The sequence below is a fragment of the Rhea pennata genome, chromosome 5 (genome assembly GCF_028389875.1).
Source record: "Rhea pennata isolate bPtePen1 chromosome 5, bPtePen1.pri, whole genome shotgun sequence".
In the NCBI taxonomy this organism is placed as follows: domain Eukaryota; kingdom Metazoa; phylum Chordata; class Aves; order Rheiformes; family Rheidae; genus Rhea; species Rhea pennata.
Genome location: NC_084667.1, coordinates 37,013,676 through 37,041,470, shown reverse-complemented (window position 1 = coordinate 37,041,470; position 27,795 = coordinate 37,013,676). Strand labels below are relative to the sequence as shown.

General features: G+C 36.3%; 1 protein-coding gene across 1 annotated transcript in view; it reads right to left on the bottom strand.

The window, feature by feature from the left end:
• The window catches only part of OTOG (otogelin), a 108,870-nt gene that overhangs the window by 58,807 nt on the left and 22,268 nt on the right, over positions 1–27,795 (bottom strand). The window contains exons 15-22 of the mRNA XM_062576447.1: positions 21,244–21,376; positions 20,138–20,315; positions 18,220–18,344; positions 16,559–16,771; positions 14,808–14,973; positions 14,262–14,336; positions 10,857–10,900; positions 9,469–9,622 (exon numbers count right to left, since the gene is read on the bottom strand). Coding sequence (XP_062432431.1) covers positions 9,469–9,622; positions 10,857–10,900; positions 14,262–14,336; positions 14,808–14,973; positions 16,559–16,771; positions 18,220–18,344; positions 20,138–20,315; positions 21,244–21,376 — 1,088 coding nt within the window. The remainder of the gene's footprint in view (positions 1–9,468; positions 9,623–10,856; positions 10,901–14,261; positions 14,337–14,807; positions 14,974–16,558; positions 16,772–18,219; positions 18,345–20,137; positions 20,316–21,243; positions 21,377–27,795) is intronic.

The window sequence follows — 27,795 nt, the reverse complement described above, 5'->3', positions numbered from 1 at the left end:
CCAATAACAACAGACCATAGGCATCAGGCACAACCTGGCTGTTAATACAATTTCGTTCCCCTGGTATCCAAAAGGAAAGATCTAATTATGCATTTGGCACAGAACTTTTTATTAACTCGTACTAACAAATTAGTATTTTATGAACTATTATTTAGACCTTTTATCAGTATGTTATTTACATCAGGTGGAAATTCCACAACTCTGTAGCTTCCCCATCACCACCCTTGGAACATAGTGACTTCATACAAAAAAAGAAAAAAAATTAAACTGAAACACTGTAATTTTCCCCCGGGTATAGGAAGTGTTCTTTGTAATTCATATTTATTTCAAGTATTCTGTCACTTGTGGACAACCAATTGGGAGGCTGAATTTCCCACTGCTCTAAGACTAAAACTGAATAGGCCCTATTCAGACGTAAAAGGCATCACTGACAAGGTAACACTAAATGCAGTTTCTTCCTCGCAATATTACCCTAAAACAAGTGATAACAGCTTTCTCTCTTGTAAAGCCAAGCAAACAGATAGATTTCAATGATCTAAGAATTCATCACCAAAATGCTACTGAGATACCTAATACTGTTCTCCTTTGAAGTATCAAACATTTTTCTTGCAGTCTAAGCCTAACATACAACGAATTGCAGATACACGTATCCCTATTACAGCTCATCACGCTTGACCGATACCATGTCAGTACTATCTCATTAATGTATACAGCTCTGTTTGTTAACATAAAGGGTTTCACAAATTTTGCCACAAAGGCAGGATTTAATTAATTGTTTATTATTAACTATTTGAAGTGCTTTTTTATAGTCTATCTTTTTCTTTTCACAGTTTATTAAAAAGAAACATCAAGTGAATTTGCCAAGCATGAGGCATCTTGCAAAATATTTGTAGGGTTTTTAGTATCTTTGTTGTATCTGTCCAAGTAACAATTGATTCTGATGCTTCAACTGAGCTAAAGCCAGATATCTGCACTTTTCCCCTTTGATCCAGTTTCACCCTGTGTTAGTAGACACATTCTGCATTCAGCTCTACCATCAGCACCCAGCTAAGTAGAGGATGTCTCTAAAAAAAAAAAAAAGAAAATTCACAGCAGTAGTAAAAGCAGCATACAGACAAAAAGGTATGAGAGTATATTAAAAAAAAAAAAAAAAACAGAAAGGAGAAGTGGAGTTCAATGGGACCACCTAGACTGCCATATTTTGCAACCCTCTCCACGTGCCCATTCATCCCCTGGTTTCTCTTCCAGCTGTCTCTGGATCTTCTGGCTCATAAAGCTGCCCATGCCTCCTTTCCCTGCTTAAGCAAGATGCACTTGCTGCTCCCGCCTTCTTCTGATTGTTGGGACAGAAGAGGCAAAGTTATTTCAGAAACCAAATGTGTAACACACAGAGCTGCATGAAACCTGGGTACTGATTTTGCAAAGGACACTGCAACACCAGAGCTGAGCAGGAGAGGGACTTTGTCTTGAAGTCTCATTCTAAACAAACAAATACAACAGGAATTAGGCAAAGTGACTGAAAGAATGGGGGCAAATACATTTTTATTCCTTCTTCTTCCTTTTAAAAGAAGTTTTACTTTTTAGCTTGTGCGGTGGGGAATGAACACAGAAGAGGGCAGAGATTGAAGCCTGCTAGAGAAAGCAGCGTTCAGAAAGCAGGTGCTTGGCCCCCACAGCTCTCAGCTCCAGCAGGCCCACAAGAGGGAGATCTTCTCCAGGAGCACCAGCAGCTCTCAGGGCACAACGGGAGAGGTGGTACAGCATAGCCCATGGCAAGACTTGAGGGAAAGACAGACAGACAGCTATGGGTCTATACTTTGTACCAACATATTTAATCAATGAGAAGTCCATGGACGGTCAGTGGTGGTGTGTGGTTTGATACACTTCCACATTGTCTCAGCTGCACTTCATGTACTTCAGAGCTAGGACTATTTTCTTTTAAATATGTTTGGTTAAACACATTTGAAGACAAGTAGGACTAGGATTTCTGTCCAATGGTTATCATTGAGCGCGCTGAGGGCAGAAAATCATGTAACGAAGGACTCCAATGAAAGATGGGCAAGATGATAGCAGTAACTCTTCTTGAATCACTGTCACTAGTTGAAGTTTCTCTAGACAGATACATTTGTTTTGAAAAGAGTTACACTGCCTGGGGAATTAATTTTTTTTTCTTTTTAATGAACTACATTTTTGGGAAATAAATAGATATTTGAGGGCATATGTCAAAGAATAATCCTGGTTTCAGAGTTCCTTATCTGTAGTAATAGAGGATAAGGTATTTACTAGAAGACTAACGTAACTTCATAGCTGAAGCAGTTTTCAATAAGGAAGACAATTCAGCCAGAGCTGGTGGCCTAATGGACTCACATACCTTCAAAAATAAATAATAGCACCTGCTTTTTAGAGTTGCATCAAATGCCTGCCTGAGTTGTAGTGGAGATTAAAAATAAAACAAAGCAAACAAAAAATGGCTTAACTACTTCATGATTTCAAGTCCTTTCACAGAAAACAACAAAACCCACACAATTCTAACTACACTAACAGTATTTTAGTATGCAAGTTTGCTGAATTAATGAAAAAGCTTAAACAGCTAATATATTTTTGTAATCTCCAAGTATAAAAGAAGTCTTCCTTTCAAAACCAAATAGTGGAAAGTCCAACGACTCTCTGCTTCAGCATAACTGAAATAACAGAAGGTAGTATGTAAAGCTACTCAAGAATCTGAAAGATGTTGGTGAAGGAATCTGAGTTAAATGTGAAGTGCAGAGAAAAAAAATGTTTTCATCTAATATGAACTTGAAAGCGCAAGACCAATAAGGCGTCGGAAGCATTGCAAGAGGAGGTAAGAAGCAACAGAATGCACTACAGGCAGCAGCAGATTTGCAGAGCACAACAGGATGGAAGACAACTGGCTCGGCTTGCTAAGGCCAGTGCCAGGATGCTCATTCACTCTCTGAAAATAAACTCCAATCCACTACATTTAGCATGTTGTAGTTCTACAACTACTAAAAATAGAAATTAGCATGAGAAAACAATATGAATAAATATCAGTTTGTGAAGCACCCAGGAAGATACAGGAATGTTCATTCAGTTTTTGTCACAGAGCAAATGGTTGAGTGCATAGCCATGATGGTATCCCCATTGGGAATAATATTTGTATCCTGAGAAACATCAGGTTTGCTGAGAGATACCCTCTTGAACTCCACCTAGTCCAGAAAACAGAAAGGAAAAAGACTAAAACGTTAGGGTGATGGTAGTGGCAAGGGCATCCAGAAGAGGAAAGTGATCAGTATTTTTATTTTCATGTTAAAAACAATGAGTTTTACTCCTTAAATTTTTTATACTTGAGGAACAGCAAGTCTTTCGTAAAAAGTATGTCTCATACCAAAAGGAAAGGATTTTCAATTTAGCTAAGGGGACGTACTTAAACATATGAAACGGTTAATAAAATTGCTTTTAATAAAAAGTAGCTTTATAAAATATCTGAAACTAAATTACAGTCTTAACACGTCGTTTGGATTGTTTTGCCACAGACACATAAGATGACATTAAATTCACTGTTTCTTTGTGCAAATTAGAAAGTGATGACTTCTCTTGTTTAGAGAAAATCTCTCAAGAATGTGTTTAAGCTCCTTACATGTTATTTGATACAGTACGCCACCTCTGTACTATGGAAATAAATGATAATTTCTAAACAAGGAATAGGATATCACTGAAATATGGAGAAATCAACAGCTAACTATGGTTAGGAAGATATTATAAAGTACAATTATATTTAAGTTCAAACACAAAGTTAATCATAGCAAAGATTTATTAATGGTTTGAAATACAGGAGTCTTAAATTCTCACTATATAGGTATTTTTATAACAGTTGTTTTGCTAACATGGCTTACAGAAGGGACAAAAATGTAAAAGATTAAAATGTAGACGGATCTAATAGGGAAAACCACAAGGTAGTAAAAGAAGTAGAAAGAATTACTCTTTAGATTTGGGCAATATGTATTGCACGCTTTTGACAAAATCCTAAGAATTTGTACTTTTTATTCATATGTATAGGCTGAAAGACCTCTTGATTTTTACCGTAAGATAGAATTAACTTATAAAAGAGATGAGAGTTATTTCCTTCAGTTAATGTAAGTCTGAATGGATTAATATTATCAGAAATAAACACTGATGTATATTACTAATTCAACAGAGAGTCTAACTGAAAACATGTCTTCAAAAAGATGACAGCATTTCTCACAGTGCCTTTTCTAGACTGAGGTGCTTGACAATGAATACAAAACAAAAGTACACAGTAGGTATATCCCTAATGTTAAGTTTTCTCTTCTGGTAAGGAAATTTATAAGTTTGGACTTAAGACATCCAGTTATTAATAAGTATTTTTGAAAAGCTCATACGAAAGACAGTACGAAAATTGTCTGCGTGAAAAAATTCTGTTAAAAATCTACTTATTTTATCACATATATATAGTCAGTTTTCCAATATTTTAATTCATTGTTTGTTGTAGTAATGTTTTTGGTTAGCTCATTTCACAGCACCAAGATCAAAAAATAAAGAATAGAAAATACCTGCCTGATTTCAGCCTTAACCTTTCAACTGTGCAGATACTCTCTTTAAAGCCCAGAGTGCTATTAGAACCTGCTATATTTAAAATAATTCATCAGAAGACAACTGATACAGAATATGACTGGCACAAGTGTCAGAAGTTGATGGTTAAAGTGATTCAGGGTATGCAGTTAACCAGCCTGTTTATAAATATATAGTTACTGCATCTTGTTGACGGCACAGTCATGAGGCAAGGCCATTCACATTTCTGAATGCTACAAGCTCTGTGAACCTAGGACATTCTGACAATGGTGGCCAAAAAAATCTACAGAGACAAGTAAAACTTCTAATACTTTTAGCTATTGAATTAAAAAAAAATTAAGAAAATCTTATACATGTCTTTGTTTTGTTTTGTTTTTGAAAACGCCTCCAATGAGAAGATAGGGGAACTGGCTTTTTACATGACTTGGGATCTTTTCCTCCTATAACTATGCTGGCTTAACTGGATATTATGAATGAAAGATAGGCTAACATCATGATCCTTTACAATGATAAGCTTGTAAATAGGGTCATGTTCAGACTCTCTTCTAAAAGTTAATGAGATAATCCTTAACCTACAACAAATCTTGTGTTAGATTTTCTCCTCCTCCATTTCCATGTGCCTCCTGAGATAAAACACAGGAAATCTGCAAAACCCATCCAGGATCCCTTGGCATGACAGGATGGAGCATGATGCATTCCTGTAGCCTCAAGGATTATAAGAATCCTTCACCACTATTACTAGACCATACAAGTTAAGACTAGCATGAATGCTGCTCTAAAATGCTGCTTAATTAGGGAGTAATCACCTTTCTTAAATGCCTCTTTTCTTCCATCTTCTACAAGCGGTTGGTTGTCAGGGAAAAAGAAGAGAGAATAGAAGAAAAAAAATTTCTTTGTTAGACTCAGGTCTGGTTTGCTAAATTCCAGATTTTTGAAATTTTATAGACAAGTATCTAAACTGGGAAGGAAATAGTTGCAGATATTCACATACACATAAAAAAAATCAAGAAGTAATCACATAGGCATAAGATTCACAATGTATTTAAAAACATACAGAGATACCATATACACACATATGCATGCATATACACACATAATCACTCATCTGTTACTGTTTTTGAACAGTAAACTTTTATTTACATCAACAGGAACCATGAAAGAAAAAGGTCTATAAAAATATGGGCAGTGAAGACTGCAAAAGAGAATCACAAATCTGAGAATCATAGTAAATAGTCACAAACTGCTCTCAGCATCTTTAAGCAAAAGGTGAGACCATGGAACAAAACTACATCTCAAATGAGCAGAAAAACAGTATTGTAAAAAACCCACAAATATGAACAAACCACATGCCACAAAGAGCATGAAGCAGAAAGATAACAACCCTGCTCTGTACCAAAAAAAGAAAGGGAAAAAAAAAAAAAAAAAAAAAGAAAAGAAAAGAAAAAAAAAGCCCTGATTGCTGATTGGGGAACTGAATAACTGAAGTAGGTCAAATTTCCTTGTGGCGTTTGGACACAAAGGCAGCCTGTTTCAGCAAGAGAAGATAGTTACATGCATAACATGACTGCAGCCTCTTTGTTGCAGTGATATTGTTAATGCATTCCAGGGCACGTACCCACACAGTTGCCATCTTACGGACTTTAAAACACTTCAAGTAGCTACCAAAATTCCAGTTAACCCTCAACTGTCAGTTCATTGAGCCCTATAAATACAGACAATGACAAACATGCAAACAACCAAACTCAGCTCCTTCCACAGTCAGGGGGTAAAATAAGGTCAGTAAGAAAGGAGGGAAAAAATGGGCAAACTTCTTCAGTAAAGTGATTGATTTGGTTGACAGCAACAATAAAAGTAGGTTTTAAAAAGCAACAAATAAAATCTGGCTGTTTCAGAGTTCATTAGTGGTCTGCCTGAAGTTCATGGAAAGCTGGTGGAAAAGAGCAGCTAGAATACAGCATTTATCCAAATTAGGCTTTGGTGCACACACATTGTACAGCATGTAGGAATACAGAGACTTTCTCTTCGCAATTTGATTAAAGATTGCTTCTTCATGTCAAGTTATGCACATTTGGTATAAAGAAAGAGGGGAAAAAGCATTTGAATCACAGTAACCCAGAAGCAGAAAATTTAAGTCGAAGATTGACTTTAAAATTTATAAATGATATTGTGAACGGAGTATTACTTATTTTTTCTGGTATGCAGCAAGAAAATAGAGGATATTGTCATTTAAGCAGTGAAAGATGAAAAATATTGGTTTTGAAGTTCTGAAGGGATATGGAAAATGTGGATAAAGTACTTACCTTACAAGGACTAAGACTCTAAATTCATCAGTAAAGTAGTATAAAGCAATATTAGAAAGTGTTCCAGGTGAACTGTATTCTCAATCATATTTTTAAAGTGGGGGGAAAGTATATGATAATAATTTTCATCCTGTAAGAACTGTAACTCAGAGCTGAAAATCTCCCTTAAATTTAGGTATCTACAGAATAGTTACTAGCATCCAATTTATCTGCTCTAGACTAAAAAGGGGGTCATAGAGACAGTTGCTACTTTTCACTATGAATTATTTATTCTGTATTTGATTTGCATTTTATTGCATTCCACTAGAATGTATTCTCTGCATAACAAAGAAGAAATGCTGGAGAAAATACTTTGAAGTATCTCAAGGAATATTTCAGGTTTTCCAGAGGCTGGATAGACCAATCATATTTAGATAAAAATATTGCCCTTGAAGTCATAACATCACTTTTAGCAAAAACAGGTCCTTTTTCTTTCTTTTTGTGGATACATGTGTTAAATATCTTTCACAGAATCATCACAAAATAATCATTCTACTACACAGATTGTAAACATCCTTCCTCCTGAAATAATGCAAGCTCCCATGCAGGTTTCTGAACTGTGATATTTTCACCTATCTATATCAAAATTTTTTTCATGAGTTTACCTAAAACAGCCAGAAATAAATCAGACATGTAAAACTGATTTAACTATTGCTTACATCAGATTAATTTACAGATGATGAATCAGGCTAAATTGATGCAATACATCAGAACAGGTACAAATGCACGAACAGAGAAGCGGATCTAACTATTTCATTTGAAGATCAGTGTTTCATGGCTTTTGTACTTTTGTAAAATGGACATCTCAGCTTTGTATTTCACTAGTAAGAATCAATTGTCTAGAAAGATGATCTTACAGTTTAACAAACTCACATTGTGTTAGAATCCTGCACTATTTAGCTGGAACAAGTACTGTTACCTTCACACTTTACCTTATCCTGTGTTCGTGACACTTTCTCTTACAACAACATGCTTTCATCTTACCAGGTTGCTCTGAATCATATGCACAATGTGCAGTATAATCATTGGAATATGCATTTAGTGACTAGCTATTAAAAAAGAAGTAGGGCTATTCAGATCCAATAACTTCTACACAACTGCTATTATTACTAAAATATTAAGATTCTTTGATTTAGATTAAAAAATGCATAGTTTGTACACAGCAAAATTGTCTCTTTTATTTCCAAAGGCATACATGAAAAATTAAAAACACATCTTCAAGACCATCTTTGTTTTTCTTAAGGCAATCTCATATAAAAGCAAACATATACATAGTATATGACACATTTAAAAGATATCAGACTTGACTAGCTAGCAAATAACCATTTTTAATGGAAAGAACTGAGTAGTATTTACAGCAATTCTCAATTCATATGAAAATACACACACATTCATGATCATTGGACTATAGCTTGTATTGCAAAAAGACGCAGTCTTTGATCAGAAAATAAAACAAATAAATGCTGTAGATTGTTTGAAGTAATTCTTGGGTTCTTGGGCCACTAAAAAAAAAAAAAAAAACCCTAACAAAACAGTATAATAATGGAAAAGCCAATTAGTGATGCAATATGTAAATTACCGTACCAATCAACAGATTATCTCAACAGACGGTTTTTAATACATATCCAATATTATTTTAACCTCAGGAGGTCATATGAAAAACTTCCGTTTTGTCATACGAGCAACTACCTCTACCTTGGTACGGTGCCAGAACACTACTGTATCATCCAACTTTTCCTGAAACCAAATTCAGTTGTCCACCAACCCCACAAATACTGTAAGAACTGTTTTCCAGTTGCAGCTTTTGTAACTATATTCTCTAATAGTTAATAGACCTAATAAAGATCTACCTCTGGGGCAAGAACAAACCTTCAGAAACATACACATTCCCTAGCAGAAAGAAGGTAAAGGCTTCCGTTAGCCATTTGCCATGAGGAAATAGCCTAGTAAGTTTAAACCGAGCTACTTAGATTAGAATAAAAGGCAAGTCTTGAAAACAAACTACTAAACAAGTACTGATTTCTCAAGGAAACAGCTCCAGAAAAACCACCTTTGTTCATGAATAATTTTACACTTCAAATGGAATTAACGCGTCTTCCTAATAAAACTGCCGGTGACGCTAATTAAACAGTAATATAATTGAGTAACAATTATTACAATGTAAAAAAATTTTTTTGCATAGTTTTCTCACTTTTCTGTCTCAATTCTTTACTCCCTTTCTCTCCCACGCTCTGGCCAAGGTCAGTAAACTGCTGAAGTGCAGTGATTGGATTAGAGCACTTCAATGTCCCTTCTACATTTCTGTTACTTTGTTTTTATTATTGTGGGGTATGAGACCTTGGGCTCCACTTGTATCTTAATTTACCACTTATGCCTTCAAAAGGCTATATCTTTGCAGGGCACTTACTCCTTGACACTTCAAATTCTCCCCAAAAAAGTAAAATGTCTTCATCAGAATTAACTACTCAATCACTGCTGAAGTGAAATACCTATTTTTGTGCATCAAAAGATAAAAAGGTAAGAGATGGCCTTTACTCACCCCTGTGGGCAGACACAGCCTGAAACACAAGGAAGATGTGCTGAGAAAGTGAGGTTTAACAGTTGATTCTCACAAGTTCTCTCTCTGCTGAGCTCAGGATCACTTTGTGGATTACTGCAGTTGATATAAATCTGGCCAACCGGGCAGTTGTGTTCTGGGAGAAAAAAAAAATCTTCACACCTGATTTTTTTTTTTTTTAATCTGATATGGGCGTGCAACTAGATTATTTAGATAGACAACATTAAAAACACAGACCTACTGGAATAGTAACATGCTATTGTTTGTTCCTCTTGATCACAGTTAACTCACAGAAAACTTCACAGAACCCATATAAACCTGATATAAATTAGTGAAATGAATGTATTGGCTCAGTAAGGGACTTTTTCTAAACAGTTAGTCAGGAGTTAGCCCTCTAAAACAGAAAAGGAAAAATACTACTAGAAGAGAAAGACTAACTCAGAAATCAGAAGAAAATAAGAATATTGTAAAAAGGCCTAAAAAGGTTTAAGAGCTAGATCTGACATTCTGTGCTGGAGCTGCTGACCACAAATAAAACAACTCTATCACACAATTACTTTTGGGATGCGCTGAGTATATACTGTGGATGTGCAACAGAAATGACCAAAGTGGTGGTGGGATTTCAAAGAGTTGGTTGAGGTTTTTTTGATTTTCATTTTTATGGGGAGCATTTCCAGACAGTTGTCAGTACAACTGTCAATTTAAAAGTGCCTGGGGAAAAAATTTCTGCGAAAAGTCAAAGAGCTGCCAATTCTGGATCTGAAAAGGGGGAGGAAAAAAGTCTTTTGAACAGAAGTAAAAGAGTATCATTCACAAAGTCTGGACTCTAATACTTAAAACACATGAAAGAGAAAAACAATTTATTATATTCCTTGTATCACAGAAACAGTATCATTTTTTCACATTTCAAAGTTGTTCAGTGTTTTGAACATTTTTGACATTTCAAAGTTATTCAGGGGTTGTGGAAGAGAAAAAAAATCTGAAAAAAATCACTGACAGTGTTCAGTTCCTACAACCATGTTTTATGGGACAAAATTAGCTTTCGTTTACTCTACTGCAGTTCCTTATGCAGACGCTTATGTCTTATAACTAATTTTTTACATTAGCAACTTAAAAATATTTTATTTTATCGCATCAGAAGAAAAGGGAAGTTGCTCAGTTGTAGCAGTTTTTTGGACAAATCTGCTGCTGCATTACACCTACCTACTTTCAATCACATAAATACATAATTTCTAATTTAGGGCTTCTGTCCTACAAAATATTTGTTTGTTCTGATTGCACAATCCACTACGGTATAACATGTTCCACAGAGATGAGAAGATATGCCTTCATGAAACTTGAAGCATCTTTTCCCTTGTCTCTTCACTCACCAATTACGTTGTTATCACAATTCATTACTCCATCCTTGCAATGGCTGCAATAAAAATTTATGAATAAGTAATAAGCACCAGGAAGATCCGAAGTATTACTGTTTGTTGACTGTTTAAAAATGATGCATACTGCATGAATCAAATTGAGAACTGTATAAATACATATGTATTATGGATAGTAACCAGAGAAAAAGTATTTATTGCTTTAATGCATAAAGAGTATTAATAACACTTCAATCTTTTGCTTTCTATGTAATCTAAAGATGCAGAAAAAGCCCTAAAAATAAAATGTTTTTCACAGTACAAATATTACTACAAGAAATTAAAAATGCATATATTAGCATAAAAATACACACAGAAAAATGCCACTATACTGCTCCCAAAGGCAGTGGGATTTTTATCACTGGTGCAAATAAGAGCCAACCAAGTCCTGTATATAAAACAGGATTATTATTATCTAAAATGAAAATTCAATGAGTAATTGCCAGAATACAAAATAAACAAAAAAATATATATATAGTTACAAGCAATCTACCCTGCTCTGTATATGCTCTTATATGAAGACCTTTACACTATCATAAATGCTCCATTTTTTCTCATTAGCAGCTCAGGACTGGGCTGAAAAGCAACCTATTAGCTTACATGAGAATCCTCTAGATTCTAACAATTGTAAGTTATCTCACAACTGAAGATAAAATCCCAGTTTTTAATGTAATACAGTAGTTTGCTACTCCAGATTGCTATCATATTGCTGAAGCAAAATTAACTTGGGGCAACAAAGAATAACATAAAATTGTTGCAGTTCATGTTTGTAACTAGAATGGTTAAGACTTTCTCCAAGCAAAGCACAAGCAGAGTAGTTCAACACCACTGTCATTTCCTAACTGCTCCTAGCATGGACCATGAACAAACTATCCATCTGAAATTAACTCACAATTTTATGACTTTATACCTCATTTCTAATAAGACTGAAAAAAGTCTCAACAATTTTAGTGTTCTTAGTTCACAGAAGGAAAGTGTGTAATATTTATGCCTAATTTTCATAAGCAGAACTTAAAAAATTCTATACTAATCAAAATTTAAAATAGATATTTTAAGTTAGTATAAAGCTCGCGGTGTGTATACTCATTGACGCACGCAAATCATCACACAGAGATAAATAGGCAAAACAAAAGAATACTCCTACACGACATACTGCAGCAAGGCAAAAACAAACTGGGTATAAAGCTCGAGCCCAGGAACAAGATGCCTAACGCAAAGAAGCGCTGAGCACTGTAACACTGCCAGCTCCTGTCCAATTCCAGCCACAAGAGCCTACGACTTTTATAGAATGGCGGTGAATTTGACAGCAATGCAGTGTCAGAGAAGGAAATAGCAGCACTGGCTTCATTTCAGGCCCTGTGCTGTACAAGAGGAGAATATGAGCCAGTGAACTTGAGTATTACTCTCCCACTCTTCTGCAACAACTATGATCTCCCCAATAAATTCAATAAACTTACTGCTATTTAGCCAGCAAATTCAACTTCTCTATGCACTACAGCCAATCTACTGCCATACTTGAAGTCACATACACATCTTAAAGCATTACAGAGAAAAGCCTCGGCTCAAAGGCCTCACACTTTAACTCAGCCAACAGGCAAAGCAACACGAAAGGCAGCTAATACAGAAGCAACAAATGCTGACATATAAAGACATCACAGTGAAAATGCTTTTAAAGCAGTACTTAAAAAGGCAGAGCAGAAAGGCTATTCCAGAGATAAAAATGAAAAAAAAATACAGTTTGAAAGAGGAATTTCCAAAAAAAAAAAAAAAAAAGCACTAAAGAAAAAGGATGGGGACAAGATGATAAAGATCACAATTGTTTCTAATGAGAAACCAATGACAGATAAAAATATAATATATTCTGTGCATTTCCCTTCATATTCATCCACACATAGTCCTACAGGATTCCTAACCTACTACTAAAAAACAAGCTAATTCCAAAGATCTGATAGTCTTTACTTCTGTGTTCGAAACACTTCTGTCTTTTCAACAGACTGCTATATAGCCTTGTTAAAATGTGGCTAGCAAAAATCATGACTAATTAGCAGATACAGATTTCTCATTTTATCTTTAAACACAGTACTTGTCAACCAGTAGATACTTTTTAAATACAATTCACGTGGGGAATGAAAAAAAAAAATTGTGGACCATCACGAGATCAGTGATCTCATCGCACTCAAAATATTCCTCACAGGACTTAGTGTAATTAAGTAGACTAGACTCTGGGGAGGAGGAGGAAAGGAAGCAAGGCTGATAATATACCTGGGAAAGCCCCTTCCCACGACTGCCAGCACTGCCTGTCATGTGCTCCGAGAACACAAATATCCGGGAAGCCAGGCAACACTACCCCCAGACTTTGCACAGCTCCATATGCAGAGAGGAACTGTTCCAGGTGTACTGCCTGATACCCTCCAGGGCATCTGCCCTAAGGTAAAGATAAGCTAACCTGAAGGTAAGTAATGATCAGTATAAATCTATCCACTAATGGATGCTAGGTTACATGACGCATGTGTGTATCACATCCCCATTGCAACAAACGTTTGACAATATTAACCTCTTATCTGGTCCTTACAAGAAATGGAAGTATTTATTAATTTATCACAGAAATGATTTGGTCTGTACTGCTTTTAACTAACTGCTGTAACAGTTGATACAGTGAGAGACAGCTCAAACATTACTTCAAAAAAATTGTTATGCACAGTATTTTACCTTTTCTAAAGCTAAACCATGGAAAGGATGTCATGAATGTAGTGATGCAAACAGCAAAAAAAACAGTACAAAAACAAATGTTAAATGTAACGGTAACAGAGAGACTCATTGACCTTTTAGCTGGAGTTGCATTACTCCTGTTCTCTTTCTTCATTCATAAAGCTGCATTGCTCCTTTACACTCAACTGTATTAGTGGAAGATATATTCTTAATAATCCATAATAAAAGGATACACAGTCTGGTACAAGGAATTGAGAATGACAATGATGGTCTTGTTGAACAGACCTGAAAGGACAGTCAGGAAAGGGGTGGTGTTTTCTGGAGCTCTGCACATTAGTATGGATCTCCATAATATGTGCTTTTCTTTCTACTTACGCATCAAAATATTGGATTGTAATCACAGCAATCAGAAAACCTAAGTTTTACAGAAGGTCTGCCCAAAGATGCATAGAAACCAATGTAGGTTTGTTCTCCATTTCAGAAAATGAAAAGAGGGAGGAATGCGGGAAAATAAATAAATAAATAAATAAATAAAACAGGCTAGCAAGAATGATTTGATAGAGCTCAAAAAAAAAAAAAAAAAAGGAAATCCACATAACACAGCATTTAATTAGATGAAAAAGAGAGAAGAAAAAACCCGTTTATGTAACTTACCACTTGCCCAATGAAGTGATAACATTTTCTCCAGGAGGATAGTCAATTCCTTGAAAATAACAAGGGCATTCACTCCTGGAGTAGAGGAAAACAGGTAACAGATAGAATAGAACTCTACACCTCAAACTGAAGCAGGAAAAAAAAATCCCATTCACTAATAATAATTTCTATTCAAAAGTCAAGGGTTTTTTTTTAAATACAAGAAATTGACTTGGATAGTTACTGATACACATTGCCATCATAACCTGAGTATATTCCAAGTGAAATCAGTAACAAAATAGAAGCTGCAAACAAAAATGAACATTTTTTTCTTTCTCTCTCACGTTAAAAGCAGACTGTATGTAACAAATAATTTTAGTGATGTAGGATGAGTGTAAGTACTACAAAGAACTATTTTTGATCAACACACAGTATGACTCTAAAATCCAGACAAGTTTACTGATGCATAATACGTATGGATTACGTGTTCATTAATATTTCATGACAACTTGCAAGTACAGTGGCCTAGAACAGACAGCGTGTGTACAGACCCACAGCTTTACCTACCTCCGTATACATCGTTCAGTCTTGGAATTCAAATACATTCCAGGGGGACAAGCACAGCCTTCAACACAACCACTGCTGCACGTCTCTGGCACAGACAAGGCTTGGCAGGTTCTGCCACAGGTAGATACGCAAGTACTGTACTCCTTTGTGTCTTCACATGAAAGAGCTGTCCAAATGAAACCAATCTCTCAAATTACAGTGCAAGAGACTCTGGTACCTCCCGAAAGTTTTCTGATAAATCTCTCTATTCTTTCATTCCCAATTACATTAAATTCCACTAAAATTGCCATCTTGGCACTACACTCTGTAAACTACACAGATGTAAATCCACAGTAATAATGAGTACAATAAAGTCAGCGTGGTTAATCCAGATTTACACTGCAGAAACCAAACAGTTCGAGCTTTTTGACTCTGACTCTGAAAATGCCTGGCTCTTGTGTGTGGGCTTTGCAATGTGCACAGCTTCTTAAAGAAAATAATAAAAGCAGTAGACAAAATGTGTCTAACTGGCAGCTGCTGCACAATACTGTCAGCTTTTCTTATATAGCCTATAAAACACTACTTTAGAAAAAAAGATTTGAAATTCTTGAAGTATTAAAGCATTTGCCCTATTCCAAATCCTATAAACCTAACTTTTTAAATATATTCTAATTAACTATATTTGCTTGTAGAAAAACAAAAGAAAATTAAATGGTTTGAAACTGAACCATTCAGAAATAGTGGACACTGTCACTCATGCCTGAATGACTGCAAGCAAGGCAGCCTTTTCAGGAATAAACAGATAAGTGAACTTGAGATACACAAGGTACATCAGCTTCTCAGAAGTCTTCATCATGTGTTAAGACACGGATAATTAAAATAAGATGTGAAATTCCTGACATTCTTTAGAAAAGATTTTCAGTCTTGTTAGTAAAGACAAGCCTACTGACACATTAGGTTACATGGCTTTAAGGATTGTTTTATAGGTTCCCCAATCCTGTACTTTTTGGAATGCACATGAGGACACTATGTCTCCCATCAACATCTTTTGTATCATTGAAATTTCACACAAATTAAAGAACTTAATAACATTATCTACCTTTGGTTGGTGAGGTACAGTTACAGACAAGGTAACAGAGAAGTTACCTTTGGCTATCTGTATACTATCTATTCTGTTCCTCTCATTTTAAATTAAATATCAGCAATACCAGTGCATAAGGCACTTTCTTGTATTTCAGCATCACCGAAGGAAAGACAGTAAGTTCTTAGAGACTGTCAGGCAGAAGACAGGTTGACAATAATCCACCTAAAACTGTGAAATACTAGCCTAAATTTTTCATCTCAGTCAACTAAGGATTTATTTAAAGAATCTGTTACAAAAAAGAAATCTAAAGTCTACAGGTAAAAAGAGCAGAAAGATAATGAATAATATGAACAGGAACAAGATGAGATATTCAAAGCCATATAAAAGATGTGAACATATTTTTAATTCTGTAGATATTTTAAAACCCAAAACTATTTCAAAAACCTTTACATTGGTTCTTAGGTGAAAAGGAGCTAAAAAAAATTGTAGAAGAAACAATCCTCTGAAAAAAGCTGATGTCATTTCTTCCTTGGCAAGGAACAATCTTACCAGTACACAGAAGACACTGCTAGTATTAATTCACTCTTCATAATTAATAGATAGCATCCATTTAAATTTTATTTTCTAATTGTTATTCCGAAGTCTTCAAACAGTAACTAGTAAGATGAGCAGTGAAAGACAAACTTACCACAGTCCGGGACACTTCCTCTGAAATCTATTACAACTCCAAATCTTCGGCAGTGATGAGCATAATGGGCCAGAGCAGAGCAAAAACAAACTTGTCCACATTTGCAAGTGTCTCTTCTGCACTGCTCAAAATAGGGAATGGGACTCAAATAGGGGTAGCAGGGAGCAAAGAGCTCTTTCGTAAGGATGCTACAAGCTTCCGCTGCATAAGATGCTATACAAATAACAGATTAAACATTGTTTTAGTGGCGAAGTTTAAAAAGACTTGGAAGAGAAAGTGTAACTGATTGCAGCAAGATATAAATGGCAGCAGTACATAACTTCCTTTGATATCAGGAGAACTGCATCGAAGGACAGAGAAGCAGTTAGCTGCATACAGCTTTAAATTTATTCCCAGAACAAATTCAAAGTATTCGGTAAACCTTACAAAAGGCAGGCAGTGCCTAGGTACAGTCCCCTATCTTTAAAGTGACTCACGGATGTGAGTTAGGCAAAAGACACTAGACACTACCCAGTGCTTTTCATAAACATGAAGGAGTAGATGCCTGTTAAGTTGTTCCCAGTACTAGCTCAATGTACCAGTATTTTAAAGAATAGTCTGTTCTACCCACTGCTTCACACTGCACAGGGCTGCAGCCATACCATCAGCTGCTATTTTCAGGACATACTATTGGACAGGAGGACAAAAAAGCAGTACCAAATAGTTGCATAAGGAGCTACAAACAAAAAAGCCATCTGAATATCTTAATGCTGAACCTCTTAAATACTTGTGCAATTGTGGTCAAATAGATGGATAAACCAGGACTTCAAAATTTTCTTCTCAGAATTTCTGAATTTCTGCACTGGCCACTGTTTTCTCTATATCCATATCCCAACATATTACCAAGAACACAGTCTCGCTGCACAGCACATCACGTAGATCATCCAAGTATTTCCTTATAGAAGGCATGGGATGATTTCCTCACACCACTGAAGTTATGGGCAAAACTTTAATTAACACTTCACCACTGAAGTTAGGGGCAAAACTTTAATTAACACTTCACCCCTGTATCATGCCCAGAAGTGTGTGCAGTCCAAGGCAGCAATGGTGCAAACTGCAAGAGGAACCTAACCTATTACATGCAAAGATCATCATTATAAAAGGATGCCTTTACCGACTAGCTATGGTCCTCATGGCATCAGCAACTAGCTAATCTTCCCCTGACTGGACCGCTTCAGCTGAATCCAAAGATAGCAGAGCATAAGTATATGATTTATATGACTGATTCTCCTGCACAGCACACAACTAAATCAAAATGTTTCATTTTTACAATATTTTCAAAAATGAATATTGCAGTATTTTTATGAGTCTCCATCTTAACTACCAGCACTACCAATACTAGACATACTACTACATTAGACATTAATGCATGTAGCTTTACATACTGTAACTGCAAACAAGAAGAATTAATAATAAAAAAGAAAGGTATTTCAAGTGGGTATTCAGAGGATATTTCAGATACCAGAACATATTTAAATATTACACCACATGGCTTGTTAGGGCTCAAAACTAAGCATCCATTTTTTCATGGGGAAGATCAGTTGTTCTTTTTCCTGATCCAACTACAAAAATCAGAGAAGTAGAAATGCTTTTGTCACTAACAACTGAGTCTCATTGCCCACCTGCCTGTAGATGAATATCACACGGGTCCATTTGTGAACTGTCATGCACAAGAATGCACGCTGGTAAAGTTTTCCAGGCATTTCCAAACAGCTGTGGAGTGCTTTCTGGTACTCCAACTGGAGATCTTTTTATAAAAGAGAAGTCAGTCACAAAAAAGTTTAATTTAAAGAATAGTCTCTGTTCTATCACCATCTTCACTACAGCTGACATAAGCTTCCCTTCCATTGCACCATATTCTCAGGCACCTTTCCCTAAAGCACTAGCTGTTAGATTAAGTTTTAGGCCTCCTCTCCTTCCCTCCGGGCAGCAGGCAGATGCAGAATAGAAAGAAATGTGCTCTAGAGCCATTAGATACTTTCTATGGAAGGAAGGGTCAAAACCCACCAAATTCTGTTTTCACAAGAGAGGATAAGGGAGGAGCATAGCTGTCCTGAAAATGTGCACTCTTTCTATCCATACTGCTACCCCCTGAATCACATCTAATCAATTTTCATCTCTCCTCTGCATATAATTTCCTGTCTGCTCCTGGACATCTCACTTCCCAGGCTCTCTAACCCCTGGAAGAGAGAGGACGTCAGAAAAGCCAAAGTCCAGAGATAAAATTGCATGAGCAATTGGTATCTCTGAGGCCCAAACAGAGGTGCAGAAGAAGTTGAAAGACAGACAGGATCCAATCAAAATTAGAAGGCATGTTAATATTGCAAAGAGAGAATGATGGAAACTATGTGCTTAAATATGAGGTGTTGCACTCTATGGAAAGGACAGCCTTAAGCATACCACCAGTAGTTTTACCTCTGCTGGAGGTGGAGGGGAGAGGAGTTGTAAGATACACCACTGCATATGGAAACTCTCCAAAATCTAGTGGGGAGCAAGCAGTTTTGTACACATGTAGAGATGCTCGCTCAATACGGTTTGGGTCATCTCTCAGCACAGTTCATAAGTTACTGTAGTTTCTAAGGGCTATTCTCACAAATATCAACTATCCAAGCAACTTCTCAGTTATCTGAAAACAGGCCCAAAAGCTGTCACCAAAAATACACTACAAAGCCTATTTGCTTCAAAAAGAGGTATTTTAAGTAGTTTTTATATATAAACATTATCTTCTGCTACTTGAAATCTAGTCTATACATTTTCTAGTCTAGTTATAACAATATTATTCTACTAATACTTTTTATCATTCATTGTTCTAAAACTTAAAAATCTTTTTTTTTAATTAGAAACAACTAAAGACAGTTTCTTCATTTTTCTATCAGTTTTAATTAAAAAAAATCCAACTGATTTGAGAGACAGATGATCCCCAATTCCTTTTTAATTCCTGCTCAAAGAAATATTCTTTCACACTCCAAATTCATGTCCTCCTCATCCAAATTTCACTGGGCTGCTTTAGCCTCTGGAAGCCAGTACAGCAGGACATACAGTACAAAGAAGCTGGGCAGAAACAGTAAGCTTGACTGTGAAGCTGAGGCAGCTCTAACTGTCTTTCACTGCATCACAGCAAAACAGAGCTCAGGCAACAGCCAATTTCTATTGCTGGCCTGCAGACACAGAACAGAAGAGGTTCTATCAGCAAAAGATGATTAGAACTTGTAGCAGAAAACAGGAGCTGGAGAGAGATGAAAAGTTTGTAAGGAGATAGGAGGTCCCTTACACAGGCCACTCTATCTTTTGGACAAAACTGTTCAGATAAATTTGTGCTTTGGAGTCATACATATTTCACTGTACTGTTATATTTTAAAACCATGTAATTGAAGTTACAGACCTTCTGTTAGCAAACTAAAACCTACTTTTGACACTTCTATCTCAAAACATTAAGATGAAACACTTTCAGTACCCATCTATTCAGCTTCAGCATATACTTCATCTATGTTCTAACTCTAGATGTATATACAGATATAGAAATCTTGAAGTTATTCATACAAAAAATCATCCTCAGTATTTCCATTGAAGGTTCCACATAGGCCCACAGTATCATCCTTCCACCGGCCATCAACTTGAAGATAAAGCCTCAGTCCTTCTCTATCATACAGTATCCGTAATCCAATGTGCGTCTTTACTTGAAGAAATACAGAGGAGAGTTTCCGTATTTCAAATAAATCTGGTAAGCAAGAACAGAGATTGTTGAAAGGCAAAGGAAAAATACTTATAATTTGTATTTTCTTTCTAGTTATTTTACTATTTTGTTTTATATGACTTTTAGATAAGTTACTTTTTTTCCCACTCTGGCCCAAATAATCAATTTATCATAAGATGTTAAGCTGTGATTCAGATTTCGAAAAAGAAAACAAGAAACTTAATGATAGTCAAACTTCTTAAAAATGCATCCAACAATCACTGTGAGATTCAGAAAGGTTAATTAAAAGCAAATCAACGTAAAGGTACAAATATTTCAAATGATTTACTGTAGACAACAAAATCCTCTGAGTATCAATATGCTTCCTAAGAGCCTACAGACATCAAATAAATTCATTTTTGCAAATCAAGCCTTCACCGAAGCTAACATTGATCACTGCAGAATAGTCACATATTCATATGTAGATACTTGATAATAACTTCTGAAAGAGATTTAAAATCCACTGAGACAAAAAAAAACAAACAAACCAGAACTCTTTTGTCTGAAAATCTGCAGTTTATCTGCAAGGAGCAAGAGTGCCCTTTCCACTTACATGTACTTGAGTTGCTTACAAAAAAAGAGAAAAGAAATTATTTAGTCAAGAAACACCAGGGAAAATAATTTTACCTCAGGAAAGAACCAACCAGTCCTGTAAGTGCGAGAGATGGTATTTGGGCTTGTTAGAGACACAACGTACTTAACGTTAACACAAGAGACACTAGCACAATACAACTACTGCACAGCTCCTAACATCAGGATACAAGGCACAACGGTAGTTAATTTATGAAACATGCTTCGTAGTTCTTGAAAAATTAACATGTTAGTAATACTGACAATATTACAACATATGTATATGCCATTAAAATACTATTTCAGTGCTCAATAGATTAGATGCATATATATTATTCCTTACCATCTGTATAAGGCAGGTTAATTTTGTACTGATCATACACCAAAACATCTCCTGAATGAGTCAGAGTCACTTGCCTCTTGGGGTCCTGCTTAAGAATAAGACTGACTGACTGGATACATGATCCATCTTGGTTCTGCAAGTAAGGACAAAACAATTTTTTTTATATATATTAAAGTAGGATAAATGGTAAATTAGACTGCAAGTAAAATTACAATGAAGGAAAAATTAAACACTCTCAGCTGCATCTAACCTCTTCACAAATTGAACCTGCAAAATATATAGCTTTGAAGTTAAAAACCTAAATATTTTGAATAATTTCGTATGTGTTTAATTATAATTGTAACATGTTACGCAAATACATTTCAAAAGTGGGATTTGGAAGGAGAAGTTTATAGAATTTTTACATTGCTTAGTACAAATCCATCTGCAAGTCATGAGACCCATTGATACAAAACTCACTGAGGCCAAGCTGATATTTGCAAATCAGGTTGCATTCTCCACACAGCAGTGAACAGAAAAAGAAAAAAGTCTATATCACAGAATCACAGAATTGGTAAGTTTGGAAGAGACCTCTAGTCCAACGTCCCCACTCAGCAGGGTCACCTAGAGCATGGTAGACAGGGTGCATCCAGGCAGGCCTTGAATATCTCCAGAGAAGGAGACTCCACAACCTCTCTGGGCAACCTGTGCCAGGGCTCCGTCACTCTCAGAGTGAATTTGTAACTCTCCTCAACCTAAACTGTGTTGCTATACCTAGTTCTTTTAAAATGTATTAAAAATACAGAATTCTTTTTTACTGCAAACAATAACAAAAGACAGAGGCTTCTGGTGAATCATTATATAAAAGTGCATTTAAGTTCATTATTTCCGAGAGGAGCTGGAGTCACTCCCTGAGCTCACTGGATGCATACTGAGGAAAGAAAGGCAGCATCGTAACAGCATAAAATAATCACAGCATCCAGGTGGCTTGACTTGCTTACTCTTATCATTTCAGCTCTACAGTTCCACCAAATCATACAGGAAAACCATGCAAAGGAATATACTGGGTTCAGTCAGCAGGACTAAACCATACTCCAGAAAAATTCTAGCTCAACCTCACCTACCTTACCTACTCCCAACCACTCAGCGGCACTCACTTGTCATCAGTACCAAAAGCAACTGATAGACTGGATTTTTTTTTCTTTTTTGAACACACTGTGATTAACAGATCTTTGCATCTAAAAATGAAGTACTGACATTCATGTTGCTATAGCTTCACAGCAAAAATAAAGTATAAGGCCTGCACAAGAAAATTTCACAACAGCTTAAAGATTAACTGATTTCATCAGAACTGAAGTAAAACACAGTACACATGCTCTGTATCAGGCTAGATTTTTCTACATTCTTTGACTTTGGTACATTGTCTTCAGGTGTCTAAAGGAATACTTTGGGGTCTATGCTGATATATAGACAGAAAGTGTTTCTGCAATCTCCAGCCGTTTGTTTTAACTTTGGAATACATATACTTTCTGACCTAAAAAAATACTGAAAAGGAAGTAGTTCTGTACTCATGCAACCAGTGGCTCATCAGCAATGATTTTGAAAGGCGGACAATTCCCAGGACTCGGATGAGACGTGAAAAACCTAAGTGGACATCTTTTATCAACTTTAGCACAAAGACACAAAGCCAATAAACATACAGAAAAGCCTTCTAGACAGATCTTTTAAAAAAAAAAAAGAAAAAAAAGAAAAAGAAAAAAAAATCCTAAAGCAAATCCTGAAACAACTTGGTAGCTAAGTGAAGTCTTAAGCTACTTAGTATTCCTGCATGTTTTATATTACAGTAGAGATATTCAGCTAGACATCACCCAAGCAGGTGGAAGGCAGCGTGAGTGTGAGGTCTATTGAATATTTAATGTTTCCAGTGTATCACAGTAACAAATATATCTGTACTAAGTAACATGGCAACTAGCCAAACATATGATTAACACTAGTCAGTGGCTGTCGAAGTTTCCAGGCAAGGACTTCAACCTTTCTGAAAAACTGAATGTACTTTGGCTTTTAATGCCACTGGGGAAAATAATGCTTATTAAAGGCTGCTTATTATTCAGAAAAGATGAGCAGGGTTTTTTTTTTAGTAGAATGAATTTGACGGTTTATTTAACTTTATGAACAGACAAATGTTCAGTTGTGGTGGATCAGGCACAGAGATAGATAAACCGATCTCTGGAGCCCTACCATCTCAGCATCCTGTAATTTACTTTGTTACATCCTAAAAGACATCAGAAACACGGTCTACCCCCTGCTTGCTCTTAGCTCCAGGAAGGAATTAAGTTTCTGGTCCTCCTGCTATGCTGAGATAAATCTCTTTGCTCTAAAGTTCAGTGACATCAGCTTATTTGTATTGGCTTTGTGTGTTTAGGATGAACCTTCTCTAAAAAGAAAAAAAAAACAAGAGTTTGTCTATTTCCTGCCATCTACAGTGAAAAGGGGGCAGCATTCAACTGCTGCATCCTTCCTGCTCAGGCTTCTTCATTGCAAGACCTTGCACCCATTTGAAAGGTACTCAGTAACAATTACAAAACTGAGTCTAGTCAACACTGATTCACCGCATTTGTTTATTTTACCCTCATTCCTGATTATATACTCAATGTCTGACATATAAAAACATTCAGAGGGATGTTCAAAATTACTGATTCAAACAGTGGCCTAGGTCTTTCCCCAAGAAATGTCTCACTGATCAGATCAGACCCTGAGCTGAGGTCCAGAGTAGTCAGAAGAGCTGCAGGAGGTTGCCCTTCCTGCCCCATTGACCACAGTGAAGAAGTAACTGTTGATGCAAAGTGTTAATCATCATCAGTGTTGAAAGAGGTACTGAATAACTGTTAGATTAAATATTCCTACTTTTGGACAGTCACACAAACGGTAAAATTATATTGCATAGTACTATTTCACAATGCAAACTGAGATCAGAATTTTCAGTTCCAAGATTTACAGTCTTAACCACCGAATTCCTGCTGACTTTCATTGGGACTTGCATGATACAAGGCAAATCTTGCCGTACCTGTTAAGAACAAAGCACCAGAGCTCCAAGGATCTCTGAACACTGCCATGTGGCCATGTGTATGCACAGATGCTATACTAGCACAGAGCAGATCATCCATCAGTCCATGGACACACAGATACACAGAGTGGTACGCAAAGAATACAGACTACATTCAGAATTTCCTTGTCCCTAAATAATAATGCAACAGTGATCTCTCATCAAAAATTGAAATAATAAAACTAAATTTAAAAATAAGGGTAAAATATAAAAATAATGAACATTTCATCAGCTCAGCCAGCTCTCCTGGACTGATGGTGAAGGCATATGTCTGTCCAGAGTACATACCTTAATTATACAATATTGACAAAAGCTTTATTATTCCTTCACATAGAAGCTAAAGAAATTCTGCCTATTATTTTCTGTTCCAATGAACTGTTTCTTTCACAGCACTGATCCTGCCAACTCTCAGCAGTTGTATTCACAGGGATGACCACTTCTCTCACTAGACATTTAACAACAATTCCTATATTCAGAAGACCTTCTCATCATACAAACTACAAAGGCAGAGAGGTTGTCACCTGAAACTCAGATAAGGTTAAGCTGTGCTGATCACTTGAGTGATTCTCCTTCCAAAAAGTGCTTAAACAAAATTTCACATCATTTTGAAATCACTTGTTGCCTGATGACTGTTTATGTCACCAGCTCTAAGGCACTAGATGACTGGCTTCTTTGTGATTGAAAGAACTAAAATCTCCTCAGGTATTTTCTTTCCACTTTTTTTTTTTTTTCATCTGCTTGAATGCGATGGGATTGATCAGTTAAAAAGAAAAAAAAAATTGAATTTTAAAAAAGCAAACAGAATTCTCAAACCACCGAGAAATATGAGCTAGCACACTACAGATCTTTCAGCTTCCTGATTCAATTCATTAAATTTTATAAATGGAAAGAATATACTAGATTTGCCTAAAGATCTGTAAAGTAGTTCCACTGCCAAGTAGTACCAGCTATTTTTTAGATGCCTGAATACCTGCTTTGAAGCCCCACACCCTCACGTTATAGTACAAACTGCTCTTGCTATCCTCCCACTACTCTTACATCAATAATTAAATTAACAGAGCTTAACCCTGGCATCCACCACATAAGCTTCTACTCATCCACCTGGCTGTTATCTTCAGAATGCTTCACTCAAAGCTCTGTAGAACTTCGTAACTTTTAAGAACTCTGACCTGGTGAGCTCACTTAAAGTCTAGGTGAAGAGTGAAGCCCAACATGCAGTAAAAGCCAGGAAAAGCAGTTTTGCAACATACAACCCATCTGGATGAAGAGACATTTTAAGTAAAGTCCCTAAATCAGGATCAAGAAGAAGATTTAAGAACTAATGCGAGGTTCTTTGCAGTCTCAGGAGTGCTGCAGAATGCCAACTAATTTGGCTGTCACTGCCCCCAACAGAAGCATCATTTACAGCAACAACCACAGCACAATCCAAATTTCTATCTGTGGCAGGGGATAAGTGATCTGTAACAGAAGAGTGAATGAGATGTACAATACACCTCTTGCACATTATCATAGCAGATACTTGTTCAAGACCTGTTTGTTGTCCGTTGGTGGAATTTTTAACATTTCGGGCTGAAAGGCTGAGCTTCTGGAAGCAGTCAACTGTGCCTCAACTTTTCTTTGGTAAATGAACTTCTAACAGTGTTTTCTCAAGAGATCCTATCTTGCTGATCTTCACCTATGTAGTACAGGACACAGCATCCACACCTAACCACCTTTCCCAAGCTTTACAGATTGCAAAACAGGAAGAAAATTACGTTGGTGTAACAGTTTTTGTAGTACCTATGTTTCAGGTTTTGTTTCACAGCTATTCTATACATGTTTCTTGCAGACTATGATATTGACTTACGCAACTCTTGAGGATCCCAAGGTTAGCACAAAATTAAGCTAAGTAAAAATCATGACGATTTGAATAAGCTAAACTGAACGTGCACTTTAAGCGGGAACCATAGTAACAATCAGTTAGACAGTGCCATGAAGAGGTCTCAATTTTCCTGCGAGTAGGATATGCAATTGGGACAATCAGGTTCTTTCCAACCCAAAGGACCACACAGCTTAAAGCTTTTAAAACGTGCATGTCCTTATCAGGATCTCATTTCACAGCCCTGACTCTATGTTTTCTATCTCAAAGAGATAAGAGTCTAGAAAAGCAACTGTATTCACAATACAGGTATCAGCTTTTCAATACTGGTAACCTCTCCTACGCCCAGTCACTCTCGCCTCACCTGATACTCAGATACACTTCTGCTAGGCATCACAGGACCCTGGGGCATTTCCTTGCTGATCATTTAGATGGAAAACGTATTTGGTCTCCACCTAGTTAAGTTATTCTTCTTCCATATAACTTCTATCACTAAGATGAGAAGGGGACTCCAAGCAATCAGCCTCTTTTATCATCAATTCTAATTTAATAAACTTGCCTATTACATTTTCATATCACTTCCTTTTGCTTAGAAAAAGTCTTTTCATAGAAGAAAGCTTTTGTCCACAAGGATGTAGAGTCTTTACTGAAACATGCCTTTCTACAGTGAGGCTTGACAACCGTATATTTATATGGGTATTCTTCTTCCCAAGGAAACCTGAAGTGTATTACAATATAAGCCACAGATAAGAATGAATGCAATCATTAATGTAATAGCAGGACTTGGTAGAAATGCACATTTGTTTAATCTAGAGAGCACAGGTAAAATACTATAATCAAGTATAACTACAGTTACTTCCACAGAAACAAACAGTAATACCTCTAAATTTGATTTTACCTAAAGTACATAATTGTAACAACATTTACACTTGTCACATTAAGAACAGAAATTCGGGCTAACGTATTGCATATGAAGAAACATAGAAAGCAAATAATAACAAAGCATATTTAAGTCTATAAACTGTTCAAATACCTGTACAGTTGCTCCCAAGTTAAAATCATTGAATGAGATCAAAATCAGAGCCAGAATGCAAACCTGACCAAAATATCAAGTTTAACACCTTGCTCTCAGAGCACAGGGCCAGCAGCTTGGTCGTTGACCATATCTGGAAGCTGGCATCAGTAGCAGCATTATGATTTTAATACAATATTGGAGCACTAGGTGAATAAAACACTGACCAAGTTCTGCCTAACTCAGTCATATATACAGTAAAGCCACTGAGAAAAGTCTGAATTCAGAAAACAGTTCAACTCCACTTCTCACAGCACCTGTGTATTCCTAAGACCTGTTCTACTGTGCCGTAACTTTTTCAAAATTAAGACCTATCAAAACCACAATAAAATGCTGTAGCTGCTCTATTCAAAAAGAACTGTATTAGTAGCACATAAATTAGCAAAAATCTTATCCATACCTCAACATGCACAGCATTACAGCTTTACAGTGCATGTTCATAAATATACAAGGAAGGAGAATGGGGTCTTTGAGATAAAGCAGACAAACTATTTGGCAATTTCTGTCTATTATTAGACACTTGCAAGTATGAAGTAGGAG